The sequence below is a fragment of the Gekko japonicus genome, unplaced genomic scaffold, assembly GCF_001447785.1.
Source record: "Gekko japonicus isolate JY-2015 unplaced genomic scaffold, Gekko_japonicus_V1.1 scaffold2569, whole genome shotgun sequence".
NCBI lineage: Eukaryota > Metazoa > Chordata > Lepidosauria > Squamata > Gekkonidae > Gekko > Gekko japonicus.
The window spans coordinates 152,529-172,815 of NW_015176053.1; the positions used below are offsets into that span (position 1 = coordinate 152,529).

At 47.0% G+C, this 20,287-nt stretch overlaps 1 protein-coding gene across 1 annotated transcript in view; it reads left to right on the forward strand.

Moving 5' to 3' along the window:
- Positions 1–20,287, forward strand: part of LOC107123443 (collagen alpha-1(XI) chain-like) — a 203,520-nt gene that overhangs the window by 130,034 nt on the left and 53,199 nt on the right. Inside the window, exons 16-24 of the mRNA XM_015426692.1 lie at positions 158–214; positions 1,532–1,585; positions 4,820–4,873; positions 4,968–5,021; positions 7,011–7,064; positions 7,152–7,205; positions 11,291–11,335; positions 14,184–14,237; positions 17,790–17,834. Of these exons, the coding sequence (XP_015282178.1) occupies positions 158–214; positions 1,532–1,585; positions 4,820–4,873; positions 4,968–5,021; positions 7,011–7,064; positions 7,152–7,205; positions 11,291–11,335; positions 14,184–14,237; positions 17,790–17,834 (471 nt within the window). The remainder of the gene's footprint in view (positions 1–157; positions 215–1,531; positions 1,586–4,819; positions 4,874–4,967; positions 5,022–7,010; positions 7,065–7,151; positions 7,206–11,290; positions 11,336–14,183; positions 14,238–17,789; positions 17,835–20,287) is intronic.

The following is a 20,287-nucleotide window of genomic DNA, read 5'->3' on the forward strand; positions in this document are numbered from 1 at the left end:
CATTTTGCAGAATCTCTAGTTTCTTTTCACTTGTCTGATCTTTACTTGAGGTCTCTAGAGCAGGCTCTCCCCAACCCACCTTTCTTACTCTACCTTCCCCTGCGAATGTGGTTAAGTCCTTTCCTGGGGACTCATCCTTGTGTGTTTCTCTCTTCAGCTGGCTATGAAGGGTCCCCCCGGTGCCATGGGCCTCACAGGCCGGCCTGGGCCACTGGTGAGTAGCCACTATTATTTCAAATGTCCCATGAAGTATTCTTTTCTCTGATCTGATTCTTTTCTCTGTGTGTCTGGGATATGAGTATATATGGGGGGGGGATTGGCAGGGGGAGATGATAACTAAGAGAGCAAACCTAAGCAGATCTATTCAGAATCCTATTCTGAACAGACCTGAATCCTAGTCTGAGTAGAATGTGGCTTACAGCCAGGAAAGATTGCAGCTATAAATAACAGCATTTGTTTTTCTGAGTGTTAAAAAACAAATCATAGGGGAATATGGGAAAAGGCATATTGGTGTTTCTCTCTCTTCTAGGGCTAATCGAGAGGCATTTACCATAGTCCAGTGATGGCGAACCTTTTAGAGACCGAGTGCCCAAACTGCGACCCAAAACCCACTTATTTATCGCAAAGTGCCAACACGGCAATTTAACCTGAATACTGAGGTTTTACTTTAGAAAAAACAACTCATACATTAACTTAAGATGATCCAAACAAAGTAAGGAAAGCAATCCCAAATGCTTTCATTTGCTTAAAATTATTTGGCAGAGAATTTGACACTTTAATGATGGTCTGGGCTTGGCTGGGGTGATGGCACGCGTGCCCACAGAGAGGGCTCTGAGTGCCACCTCTGGCACCCGTGCCATAGGTTCGCCACCACTGCCATAGTCTGTGCCTCCTTAGGTTTGTCTGTTCTACACCTTGGGGGCCAAATGAGTTGTAGAAATTTGGCCAATGCTGAAAACAGCCACCACATATCTAGCTCATGCCTCCCTCTCCAAGCTGGCTTCTTTCATGTGACATCACAATGCTTTGTGCACGGCCCCCTGCCAGCAGCAACCAGTAATATGGACCAGGGAAATGTGATGTCACTGGGAGCAGCCCTGTATTGAGTCAGGACATTCGTCTGTCAAAGTCAGGATTACCTCTTCTGAGGCAGTGGCTCTCCAAGGTCTCAGGTGGAGGTCTCCCACATCACCTCTTACCTGACCCTTTTTAACTGGAGATCCTGGGGATCGAACCTGGGACTGTCTGTATGCCAAAAGATGCTCTATCTTGAGTCACATGCCCCTTTCCCTAATCATATTCTCAAACAACTTAAGTTTTACTCCCACTTACAGAGGGAGAGGGCAGAGCTAGCAATCTGGTTCCTGTTCTAGATGTCAGATGTTTAGTGTATAACATAACAACTGGTTGGGCCCTGACCAGCTTTCATCTGGAAAAACTGATTTCCCCCCCCTCTCGGAATATCCATGTATTGTTCTGTTTTTGATCTGGAGAGTAATGGAAGGATTAAATGTTTTTTTTTTTTTTGTAGGGTCTGCCGGGAAATCCGGGATTGAAAGGAGATGCAGGTGACGCAGGACCACAGGTTGGTTGATGAAGATAAAGGTCTGAACTCTGCCTGGAAGATGGATCAGGGAGATACCAATTGGGAATCCAGGCTCTGAGATTTCATTTTTTTTTCCTTCCTAACACAGCAGACAAATCTCTATTCCCCCTGTGCAATTTAAACCTGTAACCCTGTCAAGAGACAGGAAGTTCTTCCTCATCTTTTCATGTCTGGCTTGTGGTGAGAGCCTCAGATTCACTTAACCTTTTAAATCTTACAGGCCTGTTTCTGTTCGTTTATCTTCATAACCCACTTAATGGCCAAACCCTCTCCCCTCCCCCACACCCAACAGAACAATATAAAAAATATCCAAACTTAAAAAAAAAGAATTCTAAAACAAGAATAAAGTTAAGCACCAGCCCAAATAATAAAAAGCCAGTTTCAATATAAAACACAGGGTTTTAATCCTCTCTAAAAAATCTTGATCAGCCTTCAGAATACAAGGGAGCCAGTTAGTCTGCTGAGTCTTTCTGTGCCATGGAATGGAAATGGGGGAAAGGCCACAACAGAGAAATCCCTCTGGCGTAGGGTTGCCAACTCCGAGTTGGGAAATCCCTGGAGATTTGGGGCATGGGACCTAAGGAGAGTGGGGCTTAGGGGAAGGGAGGGACCTCAGTGGACTGTAATACCATAAAGTCTCTGTACTTTGGAGGTCAGTTGTAATTGCAGGAGATCTCCAGCCCCCCGCCTGGGGATTGGCAACCCTACTGTGGTAGTCACCTGCAGCACTTGATCAGGCAGAGGGACCTAGAGCAGACCTTCTTTCATGGACCTTCTGGTACGTGAAGAAGTATATCGGTTCTCCTTTTGATCTCCAGGGTGCAAGCAGTTTATAGGTGAATAGCAACATTTTGAACTGCTCCAGGTCCTCCTTCACAGCCAGCGCAGCTGTTTGTGAGCTGGAGTATTCTGCTGACTGCCCCCAGGACTGTAGTCTACTGCAATAATAACTCTAGATAACATCTTGCCTTTCTTGCATTGTCTTTACAGTTCCACTTTCTGCGCTGTACAGTATACCTTGCTTTATTTATAGTTAAAACATTTATTAGCCGACTTGCTTAGGGAGCTCAAGGCAGCTTACAGCAGAGATAAAACACATAAAATTAAAACTCATTAAAAACAAAACAAAACAAACAAACTTTAAAATCACAACTCAGAATGGCTAGTAAACTTAACCAAATGTGGTCCTAAATCAAAACCGTCTTCAACTGTCTCCTAAAGATCGAAAATGAGGGGGCCAGGCTCACCTCCCTGGGGTTCTTCCATAATCGTGGGGCTGCCACTGAAAAGGCCCTGTCTTGTGCACTCACCAAACGAACATGTTTGATTGATGGGACACATAGGAGGGTTTGTCCCTGTGATCTTAATTCCATTACAAGAACATATGAGAGAAGATGGTTCTTCGGGTACCCAGTCCCAAGCTATGTAGGGTTTTAAAGGTCAAAACCAACACCTTGAGTGGAGACTGGGTGTGGATTGGTAGCCATGCAATTGCTATAATATTGGGGTCACATGTCCCCAATAGCTGGCCCTGACCAGCAGTCTAGCTGCAGCATTCTGCACTAGCTGCAGCCTCCAAACACTCTTCAAGGGTAGCCCCAAGTAGTGTGCATTGCAGTAGTCCAGTCTAGATGTAACTAAGGCATGCATCACTGTGGCTAGATCTGACTGACCCAGGAAAAGACAGAATTGGTGCACCAGCTGAAGGTGGGCAAAAGCACTCCGAACCCTGCAAGTGACTGTTGTGTCAAGTGGCACTCCCAAGCTGTGAGCCTGGCTTTTCAAGGGATGTATAACCCCATTCAAGAATGGAGAGATCTCAAGTCACAGGTCTGCTTTTCTACTAACCCAGAGAACCTCTGGCCTGTCAGGACTTACTTTAGGCAGTTTGTTGTTTGCATTATCTTCTAATTCTCTAATCCCAATCCTATTGCATTGTTCCCTGGTTATCTTATGCTGTATGACGGCATTATTTTTTATTATATAATCTCCCTTGCCTCTCAGTGAGAAAGGTGGGCTATAACTAAAGTAAATAAATCAATAGCGCCAGTCAGCAACTTGAACCCCAACCCCACTATCTAGACCAATGGTGGTTTCTAGATACTTGTGCTGGGCTGGTACTATTGGGATATTTGGTTAATACAGCAGAGTTTTGCCCAGTCACAGAAGCACAATAGTGAGTGAAGTAAATAAATTCCCCAAGAAGTATAGTGCAAAAGGTAATAACGTACATTTATTCAGGTGGATCTAGATCACATTCAGGTTGTAGTCACAAGAAGAGAAAGAAACCTAATCTAAAGAGCACTTTCCTTATGACAAATGGGCAGCTTGTCTGGCATCTGGTGTGTGGGAGTTTGAGGGCAGAGTTTTACAGGAGAGACCCACAGAGATGTGTCTCCATGGAAGGCCATGTGTAGAAATTGAGAAGACAAAGGGAGAGAGGAGGAGGGGCCAGAAGGCAGCTTCCAGGTTAAGACAAAGGGAGGCATCCCATTCAAGGATATAACACCTATACACCCTTAGAGTGATATAGGCCCCCCCAATGTCCAGGCATGCTGAGTCGCTCACTACAACTGGTACATCTAGTAAATACAAAAATATGATAAATGTCACCTTATTTTCAAGAGGGCATTTGTAACATTGGACACTATTTTTTCAATCGTATGGGGTGTGCAAAAATAAATAAATAAAAAATCGGCCTGATTGGGATGTGGCCAAATCGGGCAGAATCAATTTTGGCTGGCAGAAAGACTCCCGCATGTCAATTTCGGCAGTAGAAGCCGAATGTCAATTTCAAGTTACTTTTTCCCCACCATAGAGAACAATGGAGGGGATGGGGGCAACCTGTTTGGGGGTCCGTAGAATTGGACCCCCTGGTCCAATGTTCTTGAAACTTGGTGGGTATCTTGAGGAGGGGCTCCAGCAACTACCCTGCGAGTTTGGAGCCTCTCCCTCAAACTCCATCCCCTCCCCCCAGAATATACCCTATGTTTTCGTCATTGACTTCAATGGCCCATAGGATATAATGGGGCCAAATTTGGCGGCAATTCGGTGGCAAGCTGATTCAGATCAGAGAATCTGAATTGGCCTGCAGCAACCCGAAAGGGGCCCGAAAATAAGGTGACATCCCTATTGTGGAAATAAAGCTGGGGGAAGCAGAGTCACATGTGAGGCACCTCAAATCTTTCAGCTGTTTTTCTTTTCTTTTTGTAGGGTCCTCCAGGGATAATCGGGCCGGTTGGTTTCCCAGGGAAAACTGGCAAGCGGGTAAGCATTGCTGCCCCTCTCCCATCCATGGCTGAGCAGTGCTCCTACATATCGCATTCTTGACCTTCACCTTCTCCTTTTCTTTTGTCCACAGGGTCGCTCAGGAGCCGATGGTGCCAGAGGATTGCCGGGGGAAACTGGACCAAAGGTTTCTAGATGATCATCACTAATCTTATTTATATCCTACTTTTCTCCTTGATCAGGGACTGAAAGTACTTTTTCAGATAGCCCCTCTCCCCTCCTTCCCTGTTAATCCTCACTACAACAACTAAGAGGTTAGAAAAGAGCAAGAGTCCAGTAGCACCTTAAAGACTAACAAAATTTGTTGCAGGATATGTGCTTTCGTGAATCACTGCTCACTTGTTCAGATACTGCGTGAGGTTAGGTTAGGCAGAGAGATTGTGATGGGCCTATGGTCACCTGGCTGGCTCCCATGGTGGAGTGAGGGATTCAAACCCCGTTGTCCCAAGTTCTAGTCCTACACTCTGCTCTCTACACCACACCAGCCCTCAGATGGAGTCGATGTGGGAGGGAGGGAATCTTCTGAGATTCCTAATTCAGGGCTTTCTTCAGTGACAGGGCTATGTGCCACTGGTAGGGCTGAGCCAGAGGTTTGTAAGTTTCTTTTTTCTTTTTGCAAATATTAATTGGGGAGACTTTTGCATCAAACAGGGCTGCAGACCACATGGCAACGAAATTGTGCCTCTCCATTTTGTCCAAATTTTTGGATCAAAAGTGCTGCTAACAAGGACCTGTGGAGGACATAAGGAGAACCCTGCCAGATTGCCCCCAGGGTCCATCTAGTCCAGCACTCTGTTTCCACTGGTGGCCAGATCTGGAAAGCCCAAAAGATGGATTTGAAGGCAACAAGCCTTCTCTACACCCCTCCCCTTTTGCTCTCAGCTTCGGGTATTCAGAGTTCTGTTGCCTTTGAAATGGGAGGAAACCCTTCCCCCAAGGCTTCTGGACTAACTCAAGGAATCCTCAAGTTCCCTGTTTCCAAGGCTTTCTTTGGTGTTGTGGTTAGGAGCATGGACTCTAATCCGGGAGAAGTGGGTTTGATTCCCCACTCCTGCACATGTAGCTGCTGGTGTGACCTTGGGTCAGTCATAAGTTCTTTCAGAGCTGTTCTCTCAAGAGCAGCTCTTGAAAGAGCTATCTCAGGCCCACCTACCTCACAGGGTGTCTGTTGTGGGGATGGTAAGGGAAAGGAGGTTGTAAGCCGCTCTGAGACTCCTTTGAGTAGCAAAGGGCGGGGTATAAAACCAATCTCCTCCTCCTCCTCTTCTTCTTCTTCATCATCATCATTTTAATTTAAGAGCTATCTCAGCTTTCTGAAGGCTTAAAAGGTGGTGGTATGACTGTGAGGCGAGGGGCTGTGGCTCACTGGAAGAGCCTCTGCTTGGCACGCAGAAGTTCCCAGGTTCAGTCCCTGGCATCTCCAGTTAAAAGGACCAGACAGTAGGTGATGTGAAAGGCCTCTGCCTCAGACTCTGGAGAGCTGCTGCCAGTCTGAGTAAACAGCACTGGCTTTGGTGGATGCATGATCTGATTCAGTATAAGGCAGCTTGATGTGTGCTCATGACAACCCCCCTGGTTCTTTGGAGCTTACTTTACAGCTTCCTGCTCTGACCTAGATAGTCCAGGTTAGCCTGATCTCTTCAGATTTCGGAAGCTAACCTGGGTTCACCCTGGTTGGTACTTGAACAGGAGACTACCAAAGGAGTCCGGGGTTGCTATGTGAAGGCAGGTAATGGCAAACTGCTTCTGTTGCTGTTCTGGCTTGAAAACCCCCATGAAGGGTCACCATAAGTCTGCTGGGACTTGACAGCAAAGCAGAACGAACCACAGTTTCCTGTGAGTGGTCCCTTATATTCAGGAGACACCCCCCCCCCAAAAAAAAGACCCTGAGAAATTTTCAAGGCACCTGTTCATAGAACATCAAAAAAGAAGAAGTGCTTTTTAAAATAGTAATTAATATTTACACAGTTTAATCTCAGCTCTCTGTGTGAAGAAGAAAAATTAAATATGATCGAGGGTTGTGGGTACCCCCCCCCCGGAGTATGGATTCTTCTTCTGGCTGTAAGGCTGAGATGTCTTTTGTTGGTGTCTAATTCTGCGTGCTTCTTACTAATAGGGTGACCGAGGTTTTGATGGACTTCCGGGACTTCCTGGTGAGAAGGGGAACAAAGTAAGTAAGCCCATCTAGTCGTGGTACCACCTAAGGCTATTTATCCACGGTGGCATCTCTCTTTACTCCTCACTTTACCTCTTACAGGGAGAAGTAGGGAAGCCAGGCCCACCTGGAGCTCCTGGTGAGAATGGAGCTAAGGTAAGCATTAATTCCAGGCAAGGATGGGGGGAAAGAGATAAACGGGAGCTGTGTGGCTTACGTACAGGTTAGGCCATTATCTTTCAAGGGCTCATTTTTCCTAGGCTATGCAAAAGAGCATTATTCCCTAGAAAGACACAGAAATGGCTCTGAATTTAATTACACCAGCCAGAACGATTATAGCTCGATATTAGGCAAATGAGAACATTAAAATTAAAAAATTATCTGTAAGAGGCTGGCACACGGTTAACCATTCTCAGTATCTTCCTCCGCAAAGTGCGGATGCAACAGAAGCTTTGTGTGAGCCGCAGGTCCAAATCCAGTCCTGTATGTGTATTTTACTTTTTTCCAGACTTATGGGAATCTGTGATCTTCAATGCATCTCTTTTGGTCCTGTGTGCCTCAGGACATGGCCCGAATCCTCTGTAATCCACAGGGATCCCATGGTAGACAGGTGACCCTTAACAGATGGGTCAATGTGAAAAGATCCCCAGTGACTGAAATGCTTAAAAACAAGACAAGAAATATTCCTCTTAGTATGTTATAACTGTTTGGGGGTGGCTATCATCCATAGCAGCTGTCCTCAACCCAATGGATCTGTACTCTCAGGTGGGTTGTGTATCCCTACCTGCCAGACTCTGAGTCAGAGTTCCTTCTAAGCTGCACTAGGAGGTGCTGGTGCACAAAATTTTAGCTCCAGCTCAGGGATTTTAAGCTTCTGCTCACACTAAGGCATTTTTTTCATCCTTTAGAAACAATGGAGGATGGGGGAACCTACTTCTGGGGCTCATAGAATTGGAACCCCCTGGTTTGTTTGAGGGGGTTTGTTTGAGGAGATTTGGTGCCTCTATCTTAAAAAAAAGCCCCCCCCAGAGCACCAGATACCCCCGGATCCATTCTCCATTATTCCCTACTAGGAAGAATGCCCGTTGTGGAACTGAAGACAACGGGGGCGCTAGCCTGGTCGCGGGTGCGGGTCGCCGTCTCCATCTGGCTCCCCCATGGCAAAGCTGGCTGTCCTGCCCCGCACGGTCGAGGCTCCAGCGGGGGAAGCCGGCCAGGCTCTCCCTGCAATGGGTACGAACTGGGTGCAGGGCACCATCCACTTCCCGCCCCCCCCAACTCAGGGAAGCAGCCCGCATTTCCCCTTGCAGGGTCGAGGCCCCGGCGTGCCAGGGTGCCTGGGTTGTCCGCTCCTGCCACCACCCCCGGCCGAGCGAGGCCCCAGTGGGGCAAGTGGACCAGGCTCGTCCCTCTCCCTGCAATGGGCGGCAGCTTGGGCAGCCAGCTGCGGGCCTGCGTCTCCTTCCCTGGACCCCTCTCCTCGGCCCTCCCTCCGCGCGCAAGGCCCCGGTGGGCCAAGCCGCCTGGCCTCGTCCGTCCCTGACATGGGGCGATGAGACAGGCTGGGCCTGGCTCCCTGGCCGGCCTCAGGCGCGGTGGCATGGTGCCATCTCCCCTCATCCACAGATCGCACAAAGGAGGCATGAGGGAACAGGCCGCTGCCGCCTCCCCGCTTGGCCACCCCCAGTGCCTTTCCAGGCGGCTGGGCGGAGCCAGCACATGTCGGCCTGGGCCTCCTCTTGGCTGGTGGCGGCTCCTGGCTGCCGCGGCTCAGCAGCAGTGGCATGGCCGCGTCTGGGGCTTGCAGTCCGAGTGAGGGTGTCTGACCAGTGGAGCACCCGGCCCGGGCCGCGGCTCGGAGGAAACTGAGGGCAAAAGGGTGGTCGCTGCCTCCGTGGGCGGGAGGACACCCACACAGGCAGCAGCACAGCGAATGGAGAGAGACGCCCTGTGAGTGACACACCAGGGTGCCAACCAACTCCGGAGCGTGTGGAATGTTCTAGAGAAGTGCCACCACCATTCGGCTTTTATTTATAAGGGAGATAGGGCTCAATGACTATAATGGCCCCCATAGGCTATAATGGAGCCTGAAAAAATAAAATAAAAATTTGCACACCTGTTATACTTTTCAGTATGATCTGTAAGGTGCCTTGAGTTTGGGCAGGTTGATAACATTTAAGCAAATTCCTGTTTGTTAGGTTAGACAGGGTTCTGACTGTGATTATTCCACCTCTACTGTACTTGAGCTGTAATTTGTCATATTTCACTAAAAAAACACAAAGTAGACTGCAAGAGTTTCCCGCTCCCAAGTGCTGATATATTAAGGTTCTTCGCAGGGTGACAGTTCGCAGCCAGGTCTACCAATATAGTGAAAAGAGGGTAGACCTGTTCTCCAGAGGCCAGGTCTACCAATATAGTGAAAAGAGGAGAGTAGACCTGTTCTCTGGAGGCCTGGTCTACCCCCTATAGAGGACAACATTTTCTGTACTGAAATCTGACTTGATTCTCTTTTCTCCTGTAATGTTTAAATTATTCTTAAAATATAGTTTGAGTATAGTTTAAAAGAGTTCATTCTGAGACTTTTACAAGGTTATGGAAATAAAAACACCAAGTTAATTCGATAGTCAAAAGTAGACTCACTCACAACTTTAATGCTACTTACTAGCTTTCTTCGCTCACGGGGTAGAATTTTTGCTCACAACACTGTGGAGCTGAGAGGGAACATTGTGTCCAAGTCCCTACAGAGCTGCCATTTGGTTTTGTTTTTTTACTGCTCTTTGGGAAAATCTGCTGCTGGTGCGCATGTGTACAGAGCAAGAGCACTATCTTTGCTTGCAATCCTGCTGAGAGGAAGAGAAAGCAAGGATGTGAAGAGGACTCTTCTACAACTCTGACCCTCGCTGTGACTTCATTCCTCACTGTGTTGTTCACTTCCTGGTGTCGTTTCCATCCGGGGCTCTCTTGGGCTGCTATCCATGGCCCTAGTCTTGAAGGCAATGAGGTCATAACTCTGCATCCCCCCCTTCCTGTCATATGACTGATGTCATGTAACTTCCTGTCACATGTTTGGAGCTCAGTGGGAAAGTAGCATCTAGAAATGAAACACAGGCCAGACCACTCAGAAGTAGGGGAAAATCTGTGGTAGGCCAGTGGTGAATGGATGGTCTTCAGCACTTGGTTAGAGGTTATAAAAGCACTTCTGTTGCATGATTGGAGCTACCATGTGGTTTCTCAGGTGTTTTCCTCCTCCAAAGACCAATCAATATTTGCCTCAAAAAAGCAGCTCCTGAAGGTGAAGGAATGATATAGATTGAGTACATGATACTGAGAAAGGAAGAGTTAACTCTTCGCCCTCCGCCATGTTCCTGAGTGGGCCCCATCCAGGCTTCTTGCAGCCTCAGTAGAGAAAAAAGATGGGCCTTTTTCTCTTCCCTGCTGGGGCAAAGACCAATGTCCCCTGTAAGCTTTGGAGTCTTGTGAGCAAAAATTCCACTTCGTGAGCTACTGGCATTAAAGCTGTAAGCGAGCGACTTGGCTGCTGCATGAATCAGTTTGCTCTGGAGCCATCCCTTCCTGAGCTAAGACAAAAAATCTGTGAGCCGGAGGCTAAAAAAACCTGTGAGCTAGCTCACACTAACTCAGCTTAGAGGGAACACTGGTTAAGACACCTGGAGTGGATCAGTTTTTGTTTTAAATCAGGGAAACAGCATGAAGCGAAATGTACTTGTGCCTTTCCCCAGCCCTGGGAATCCCATGTTGTTCTCCCCAGCTTTTTCTTGAAACCAAATTACACTTTGAGAGATCCCCAATGGCAGGTGTATTTTGTACCTAAATGCATGTTGAAGTACCCGAGAGGGACACTGCCAAGTACCTAGGGCAGTGATGGCGAACCTTTTAGAGACCGAGTGCCCAAACTGCAACCCAAAACCCACTTATTTAGCGCAAAGTGCCAACACGGCAATTTACCCTGAATACTGAGGTTTTACTTTAGAAAAAACAACTCATACATTAACTTAAGATGATCCAAACAAAGTAAGGAAAGCAATCCCAAATGTTTTCATTTAGTTAAAACCATTTGGCAGAGAATTCAACACTTTAATGATGGTCTGGGCCTGGCTGGGGCGATGGCACACGTGCCCACAGAGAGGACTCTGAGTGCCATCTCTGGCACCCGTGCCATAGGTTTGCCACCACTGACCTAGGGGGAGCTCTTATTTTGCTGCTGTTGTTTTTTTTGGCAGGGTTCAGATGGTATACCTGGTGCCGGAGGACAGTCTGGGGAAGCTGTGAGTATCTGTACTCCAAATTTGGAATCGCCCGGGCATTGTAAGGTGGAGCTGGTATAAATATTTGTGGAGTGCAGGGAGAGCCAGGGAGACTGGGAGTCAGGAGCCTTAGGAGACCCATGCAAATGTGCTGTGCCTGGAAATGTAAATGGGTAGGAAGCATAAACCTGCTAAGAACTGACACTCAGATTGCAGTTACACGCACCAGAAAAAACTGGAGGGGGGGGGAAGCGAGGCTATTTCTTCTGGAGGAATTTGACCCTCCATTGCACAATCACACCTCCCTTTGAAGCTGCGAGCGCAGTCCGTCAGTGTGTGATCAGGCGCAACTGCGAGTGAGCCGGGGCGGGGTTGTGCCTTTTCCCTCCCATGCGCTTAAATGAAGGATTGATGAATCACACCTCCGAGGGCTCCCTGTGGAGTTTGTGATGATGCACATACTGCGAAGGGGGGAAAAACAACAGCATGGAGTTGGGATGGCCTGATCAGACCGTCCTGATGCCATGAGAGCGCGCTGGAGCAATCAGACATGGAAAAGTCCATCCATGGCCCATCGCAACCTGTTTACCGGGTTCTCCCCGGTGTGTTTTAACTCTGCTTCTGCGGCAGAGGAGAACAGGTTGCCGACGGCTGCGGGGCACTTCCCAGATGTTGTCTGATTGCACCCTTTAAATCTCCCAGTATTCGCCCCTATGTCGGGTCTAATTGTACATATGATTGCAGCCTCAGATAACTTTGTTCATAAATGCCTTTGAGGTTAGGAAGCAATTTTTCTCCAGCCCAGTTTGGCTGGGGATCCTGGGAGTTTTTTGCCATCTTCTGGGCATGGAACCGGGGTCACTGGGTGTGTGTGTGGGGGAGGTATCTGTGAGTTTCCTGCATTGTGCAGGGGGTTGGACTAGATGACCCTAGAGGTTCTTTCCAACTCTATGATTCTATGGTAAGTGACAAAATGAGAAGATGACAGCGTTTGACAGTCTTTTCTGGTGGTATTGTCTGAGCTATCTATGGCTTAACTATCGTTGAGATTATATGATTGCCGTGTACTGTGTCGTTAAATGGTAAAGTGGTAACCATCTGCTGAAGACTCTAGTTTTGTATGTCTAAACACTAAATTGTAAAAAGAAAAGTTAGATGACGCCAACGTTCCAATATGCTGTTTACTGACTTTTAAAAAAATACCTGTCATTTTGTGGAAGAAGATGCCAAATCTTGGTACAGTGACTCCTGCAGATATCTATTTTAGTTTTGAAAGTATATACTATCTGTCTATTCACATACACGCAATGGGTTGGATCCAGCACAACATTTCTAAAGATGCATGAACTTTGTGGCTCTTGCTTCCTGTGACAGCCTGAAATGCCCCCCCCTAGTATTTTTAGGGGGGGATCCTTTCTGCCCCAGCAGTGGGCATTTCAGGCTACCATGGGAAGGGGGAGTTCCGAAGATTATGCTCTTTGGGTTTGAAACTCTTGCACCTGTGGAAACACTGTACTGTATCCCATATACAATGCTATACACAAAGAATTACCCTGCTGGAGCAAATCAAGAGACCATCAACTCTATCTCTGTGTCTCTATTTTTCTGTGTCAGTACTCAACTATAAAAGATGTTGAATATCTGTGCTCAAATCTTCCGTCTTTTAAAGCTTCCATTGGTGGCAACCACAAGGAGGAGCATTTAGACTGGATCTGCACTGTTGGAAGAGGGAGAGGAGGGTGGGATTGGACCCTTTTCTTCTATGATAAAAATGCACCCTTCCTTCTCTTGAGCTGCTTTAGTCTGATAAGGAAAAATTATGTGCCCGTAAATTTTCCCTAATGGGGGACATAGCAGCTCTGAAGGGAGTGGCATTTTGTCTGGGGAAATAATGCAGGGCAAAGGGCGAACCCCCAGCGTTGCATTCCAGGTCCAGAGCACACACCTGCAGGCACATGCGTCCTCTCTCAGGACTGCCATTAATGAACTTTTAAGGAGACAGGCAACATGATCGGATTGGCCATCCCCCTAAAACCTGTGACATCAGAGTGCTCATTTGGACTGTGTGCTAGTATCTGTAATCTAAGGTCTACGTCTGCCCCTTCAGCTTGTGCTTCTGCTGTAAGCACATTTTCAAAAACTATGCACTAAATGTCATACTGGGGGAAAGTCTTACTTCTCCTGGATAGTTATACCCATTGCTAAAGAAAACACTGAGATTTCTGCATGGGGATGGCTGTGCAAGTATCATGAGCACCTATTGGGTAGTATCCATGCGGTCAAAAGTAAACTAACCCCCCCCACCCCATTTTAAAAAAATCCTTCTCATCACACAGACTTTGCTACTATAATTTCAGCGAGTTTTTAAATTATGTATTTAGCTGATTTTCATGCTGATGGTACACTGATCCAACAGTGACCCAGTACTATATCTGCACGCTGGAAAGGAGATTGTATGCCCTGCACTGTGCAAGTCACTGTGTTGGATCGTTGTTCTAAAAGTCTTCTTTCTAAAATAATAATAATAATAATAATACCTTTTGATTTATTGATCGCTCAATCCGGCAGAGCTGCTGGCTCTGAATAATAATAATAATAATAATAATAATAATAATAATAATAATAATAATGCAAACAAATCAGTTGACCATCACCCTGCATTATGGCTTTCCTTCTCCTCATATTTTATACATGGGCAGGGTAATCCTAATGCTATTGATACTATAGGATGAAAATAGGATGGATCGGGCTCATGGAAGTCAAGGATAAAGTGGGAATTGGAGATTGCTTTTCTAGTATGTGGGAAAGGCCTTTAGAGGAATTGGCAGAACCGTCATGATGTCACTAACCCGTTTGTCTTTCTTCCTAGGGATTGCGTGGTTTGCCTGGTTCGCGAGGCCCTCCTGGTCCCCCAGGCCCACCGGTATGAATTTGCTTTCCTCTCCTTTACCTGTGCTTGAAAAGAACAGATGTGAACATGGTGTGTGGGCAGGGATTGCCTTGGGGTGTCTTGAGCTCTCTTCTATCTCTATAATTATGAGCAGGCGAAGCTGCAGAAATCGGGGGATAAACCAAAGCAATACGGGGCCAGAACTGACACAGCATTGCTGTGCAGAAAACACCAGAGCTTTGGCCTAGCAAATATGTCGAGTACTCTAACTAGCAGCAGCTCTCCAGGGTCTAAGGCAGAGGTCAAACCTAACCGACTACGTATAAGACAGATAGCCATGTTTGTCTGTCTGTAGCAATAGAAAAGAGCAAGTGTCCAGTAGCACCTTGAAGACTAATAAAATATGCGGCAGGGTGCTGCTGGACTCTAGCTCTTTTCTACTGCTACTACCTTTAATTTAAGGCTCCCCTGGAATTACAGCTCATCTTCAAACTACAGAGATCAGTTCCCCTGGAGAAAATAGATGCTTTGGAAGGCGGACTCTATGACACTGTACCCCACTGAGGTCCCTGTCCCCCCTGAGGCTCCATCCCCAAATCTCCAGGAGTTTCCCAACCTGGATTTTGTATAGGGTTGCCAGATCTCATCTTGGCTGGAATGGGGGACTTTGGGGGGCATTCCGGGGGTGGGGACATCGTGTGACGTCCCCGATGCAATGATGTCACCTGGAAGTGATGTCACCACGCCTGGGACGTTGCATAGGGGACGCTCTGGTATTTGGCAAACTCTATGGTTTTTTAGGCCTCAAAACCATAGAGTTTGCCCAAATACCCCATGTGATGTCCCTGACATGATGACATCACTTCTGGGCAATGTCATCACATCCTCTTTGGGGGTGGGTCTTCCCCCTCTGGCTGGCTGAAGCCCCGAAAATCAGGGGTTTCCTGTGCACCGCCATAGGAATGGCAACTCTACCCTGCCCCCCATCCTCCCCAGTGGCAGGGGGGACCTGGCAACCCTACTTTAACTTGAGATGCTGGGGACTGAGCCGAGACCTTCTGCATGCCGTGCAGATGCTCCTCTATGTAACTGTTCCTCCTGCCCAAATAGGAAGCATTATTACCTTCAAATGGCAAATTTAACAGACCCAAATTTCTATTTGAGCATGCCATTTGAATTTGGGGTGCTTTTTAGTAGTTTTGGTAGGGAAGTTTTTGAATTCTGCTTCTCAAGATAAAATTTATTTAAAGCTTAGTGTGGGTATCACACCCTTCATCCCTGTACACCCTATAAAGAGATCGGGAGCAGGCCACAGGTTTGGACTAGGGGTATGGGGGAAAAATAAAAATTGGCCTGATTCGAAGCGGGCGAGCCAGGGAAGGCCTGCAGAGCCCCCCCCCTTTCCAGGCAGCTGCTGAAATGCCGCCAAATTTCGGCAGTGGATTTCGGCAGCAGGCCAAATCAGATTAGAGAATCTGATTCGGCCCACGGCTGCCTGAAAGGGGGCCGAATGGGCTATTTTCGGGGGTGCATTCGGTTCAGATGAAGCGAATGCACATCCCTAGTTTGGACTTGCCATGCTCACTTATTTCATGTGCATGCCCCTCTCTTTTCCCTGGTTCACTATCTTTAACCAACCACAATTATTTATTGACTTATTGAGCGATTTCTACCTCCCTTTGTCCTTTTCCTACCATTTGTGGTGGTTTACACAATGCTGCTAACAAAACACTGGGACAAAACAATTGAAATGTAATCATCAAAATTCAGGCAGAAACAACCCACCCAATATACAAGTCCTGAAAACATTGCCAAAATTGGGGGGGGGGGGGGAAACAAACAGAGCAGCAGCCTCCATTACATGCTCCTTTAAACAAAAAAAGCTTTTATGTGCTTCCAAAACTGGGCCAATGAAGAAGCCCTCATAAGTCCTCCAAGGAGCTTTTCCAAAAGCATTCAAGCTGCAGCTGATAGATTTAAGGGAGGGGGTAGTCTGGAGGTGGCCAATGGGTTCATACCAGGAGAAATGGTCCTTTTAAACAGAGGCTGTTTCCAGGTGCCTATCTCTTTTTGTTCCTGCCAATACCTATGAACGTTGGCAGCAGAGCATCTTCATGGCACACTTTCCTTGCCTCAGTTCCTCCCACTGACATCCCCCACCAAAGTGGTTGGAGGGAGGGGCTTTTAAAATTTGCTGTTTGACAGATCATGATAGTGCAGTAGCATTTGTATTGCTACAATCTCGTTGTTCCCAGCTCTTGTTAAAAATGTAAGTCTCTAACCCTTTTTGTTGCTGAGTTGTAAGGGGCAAGGTATGTGCTACACATTTCCTCGTAGCAATGCAAAGGTATCAAGAGTTGTATTTTTTTAGTGAGAGGTGGTAAACTACTAGATGGTAGATACAGCATGTAAGCAGTTTATTGCTTTTACTGGTGTGTTTTTTTAAAAGCTCTCTAGCAGTTTATTGCAATTACTGGTGTGTTTTTTTTAAAGCTCTCTAGTATCATAATTGGAGCTGCGGTGGCTCAAGTGGTTAAGACGCTGAACTGCAGGCTGTGGAAGGTCGGTAGTTCAGCAGTTCGAGACCCGAGTGTGCCGCATGATGGAGTGAGCTCCCGTCTCTAGTTCCAGCTCCTGCCAACCTAGCAGTTCGAAAGCAAGCAATTGCAAGTAGATAAATAGGTACCACTTCAGTGGGAAGGTAACAGCATTCCGTGCACCTTGGTGTTTATTTATTTATTTATTTATTTTATTTTGTATCCTGCCCTCCAAAGGCTCAGGGTGGCTCCCAAAGGCTCAGGGCGGCTCACATGCTGGCCACATGATCACGGAAACATCTTCGGACAGCACTGGCTCCTCGGCTTTGAAACGGAGATGAGCACCGCAACCCTAGAGTTGGATTCGACTGGCTTTCGAGCAAGGGAACCTTTACCTTTTTAGTATCATGATGGGAAATGACAGCCTTGGGATCTGAGGCAAAGGAACATACATGAACATATATGAAGTTGCCTTATACTGAATCAGACCATTGGCCCATCAATTTATTTATTTATTTATTTATTTATTTATTTATGGATTGTATCCTAAAACAACAAAAAATCTAGAAACATTAAATCATCAACACAGTAAAGACAATCTTAAGATTTAAAATAACTAATCTAATCAAGGCCAGTATTATCATACTGAAGACTGACAGCGGCTCTCCAGGGTCTCAGGCAGAGGTCTTTCACATCACCTGCTACTTGGTCTCTTTAACTGGAGATGGCGGGGATTGAACCTGGGACCTTCTGCGTGCCAAGCAGAGGCTCTACCACTGAGCCACAACCTCTCCTTCAAGGTTGGTGGGCCCTGCAAAAATGCACACCTTCCCATCTACACGACATCCCAAGATGCTTTGACTGTGATCTTTTTTTAAAAAGTATCGAACCAGGTATAGGAAGAATTGCAGCAAATCTGTAGTGGCGGAGGAGGGCAGGGGCAAAGAAACAGAACGAATAGAGGATGACATGGCCAAAAGCTACTTCCATAAATGTGTTATTTGTAGAAATTTCTATTTGATGGGTATTTTTTTTCCCCATCCCACAGGGTGCCAGTGGTATCGATGGGGCCCCTGGACCCAAAGGCAATCTGGTAAGAGACCGCAGACAGTAGGGGACTCTCCATGAGATGTGGTGGAGGGCAAGAGAGGATATGCGCATGCCATGAGTCAGACAAACATATGTGCTAAAGGAAGATTATGGATGTAACAAAAATGTACTTATACCAGGATGGTGTCTATGCCATGTGCCACTTGCCCTCCGGCATGGTAGACATTATACGCTTGGTGTTGGGTGATCGTGAGATATTGAAAAAAATGGTATTTAGCAGAGATAAGATAGTCCAGCAGAGCCAGACTAAAATAATTCAGACTGAGAGTCCATGTGTGATTAAAATATAAAGTTTTTACTAAATTCTAGCATGGGAAGGGTAACTGGGATGAAAATAACAACAGAGCATAATTGGCTACATCCTTACTCTACAAAGACAAAACTAGAAGAGAGGAGAGAGTATGGCTACTCTTCTTCTTCTTCTTCTTCAGAACACCAAAGAAAGACGGGAAGAGAAACCATAAAATGGTAATACACCTTGACACTTTAGTCCCAATTAAATTCCTAGATCAGGGAGAAAATTCCCGGGCTTTCTACATCTAAAGAACATTGGTTACATGAGAAACATGTGACTTCCTGTGAGTAACATAAACAAACATTTAACCCCAGATATACTGAGTGTTTTCCACTTGTAATACCCAACACTTGGACTTTAAAAAAGCTTTTTGACAAGACACCTCAGCAAAAACTCCTGAGCAAGCTTAGCAGTCATGGGGTAAGAGGACGGGTCCTCCTAGGGATTAAAGACTGGCTGAACTACAGGAAAGATAGTAGGAACGAGTGGACAGTTCTCTCAGTGGAGGGAAGTAAGCAGCGGTGTCCCACACAGATTGGTATTAGAACCGGTGCTATTTGGTTTGTTCATAAATGATCTGGAACTGGAGGTGAGCCAGGCCCATAGCTGGGATTTTTTGTTTTGTGGGGCAATTTTTTTTCTTATGGGGCACCCATTATGCATCCTTCCCTCCCACTCTCTTGAGGGGGAAAAAACCACATTGTTGGTATTTTTAAACTCTGATTCCAGACTTGGGATCCCCAGGTCCCACCAGGAGTCTGGCATCCCTCCAAGACTGGCGGTGGGGCTTGCTTTGGCTGCCGAGGATTCCATAAAGATACAGAGAGCTGGGGGGGGCTGCACAAGGCTTGCCGCGGCCCCTGGCAGTGGCGGCGAGTGCAAGAAATAAGTCAGGAGGCCTGGTCAGGGTAGTAAGTTGGGGGGCCCTGCGTGGGCCCTGAAATGCCCCACTTCGGCTACGGGCCTGAGCTGAGCAGTGTAGTGGCCAAGTTTGCAGATGACACAAAATTATTCAGCATGGTGAAAACCAAGGCTGAGGATCTCTACAGACTGGTAAAGTTGGCAGTGATGTGGCAGATGAAGTTCAGTGTTGGTAAGTGTAAGGTAATGCACATTAGAACAAAAAATCCCAACTGTAAGAATAACTTTAAGTATGCTTAGACTGAAAGGGAAAGTTCCGGCTGCCCCGCTTCCGGCCCTCATTTAGCCAGGAGGAGGCAGGAGAAGAGGGAGGGTAAGTTGCTTCCTCCCTGCCTCTCCCCACCCCTGCCTGCCTGGGGCCAGGGAGGGCTTTTGCGGGGCTTCCTTGCACTCCCGCCGGCCTTGCAGGTCCACCGCCGGGCCCCTCAGTGGAGCTGCAAGGCCGGCGCCGGCGGCCGGGACTGTTGGAACGGGGTGTGTGGCCTTATGACACAGTTCCGGTGATGTCAGCGGGTGTGGCCTTATGACACACTTCCGGTGATGTCAGGGGGTGTGGCATATGCTAATGAGTTATGCTAATGAGTCCCCCTAGCTCTTTTTCTACGAAACGACCCCTGGAAAGATCAATGAAAATGTCAACCCTGTGTACTGCAACAGGGAAAAGGCAAAGTCTATGCTCAGCATTATTAGGAAAGGAAAGGAAAAGAAAACAGCCAATATTATAATGCCCCTGTATAGATCTGTGCTGTGGCCACATTTGAAATCCTGTGTGCAGTTCTGGTCACAGTATCTCAAAAAGGACATCGCAGAGCTGGGAAAAGTACAGAAGAAGGCAACCAAAATGTTTAAACTCTTCCTATGAAGAAAGGCTGAAGAGTCTTGAATTTTTCAGTTTAGAAAAGAGACAACTAAGGAGGGACATGACCAATGCTCCCTCTAAGCTGTGGAGTCTTGTGAGCAAAAATTCTACTGTGTGAGCTACTGGCATTGAAGTTGTGAGCGAGCGATTTGGCTGCTGCATAAAACAGTTGGCTCTGGAGCCATCCTTCCCAAGCTGAGACAAAAATGTGTGAGCCGGAGGCTAAAAAACGGTGAGCTGGCTCACACTGATGCAGCTTAGAGGGAACACTGGACATGACAAAGGTTTATACAATTATGCACGGGATAGACAGAGTTGACAGAACCCCCCCCCCCCCAAAAAAAAAAAACACAGACCCTGA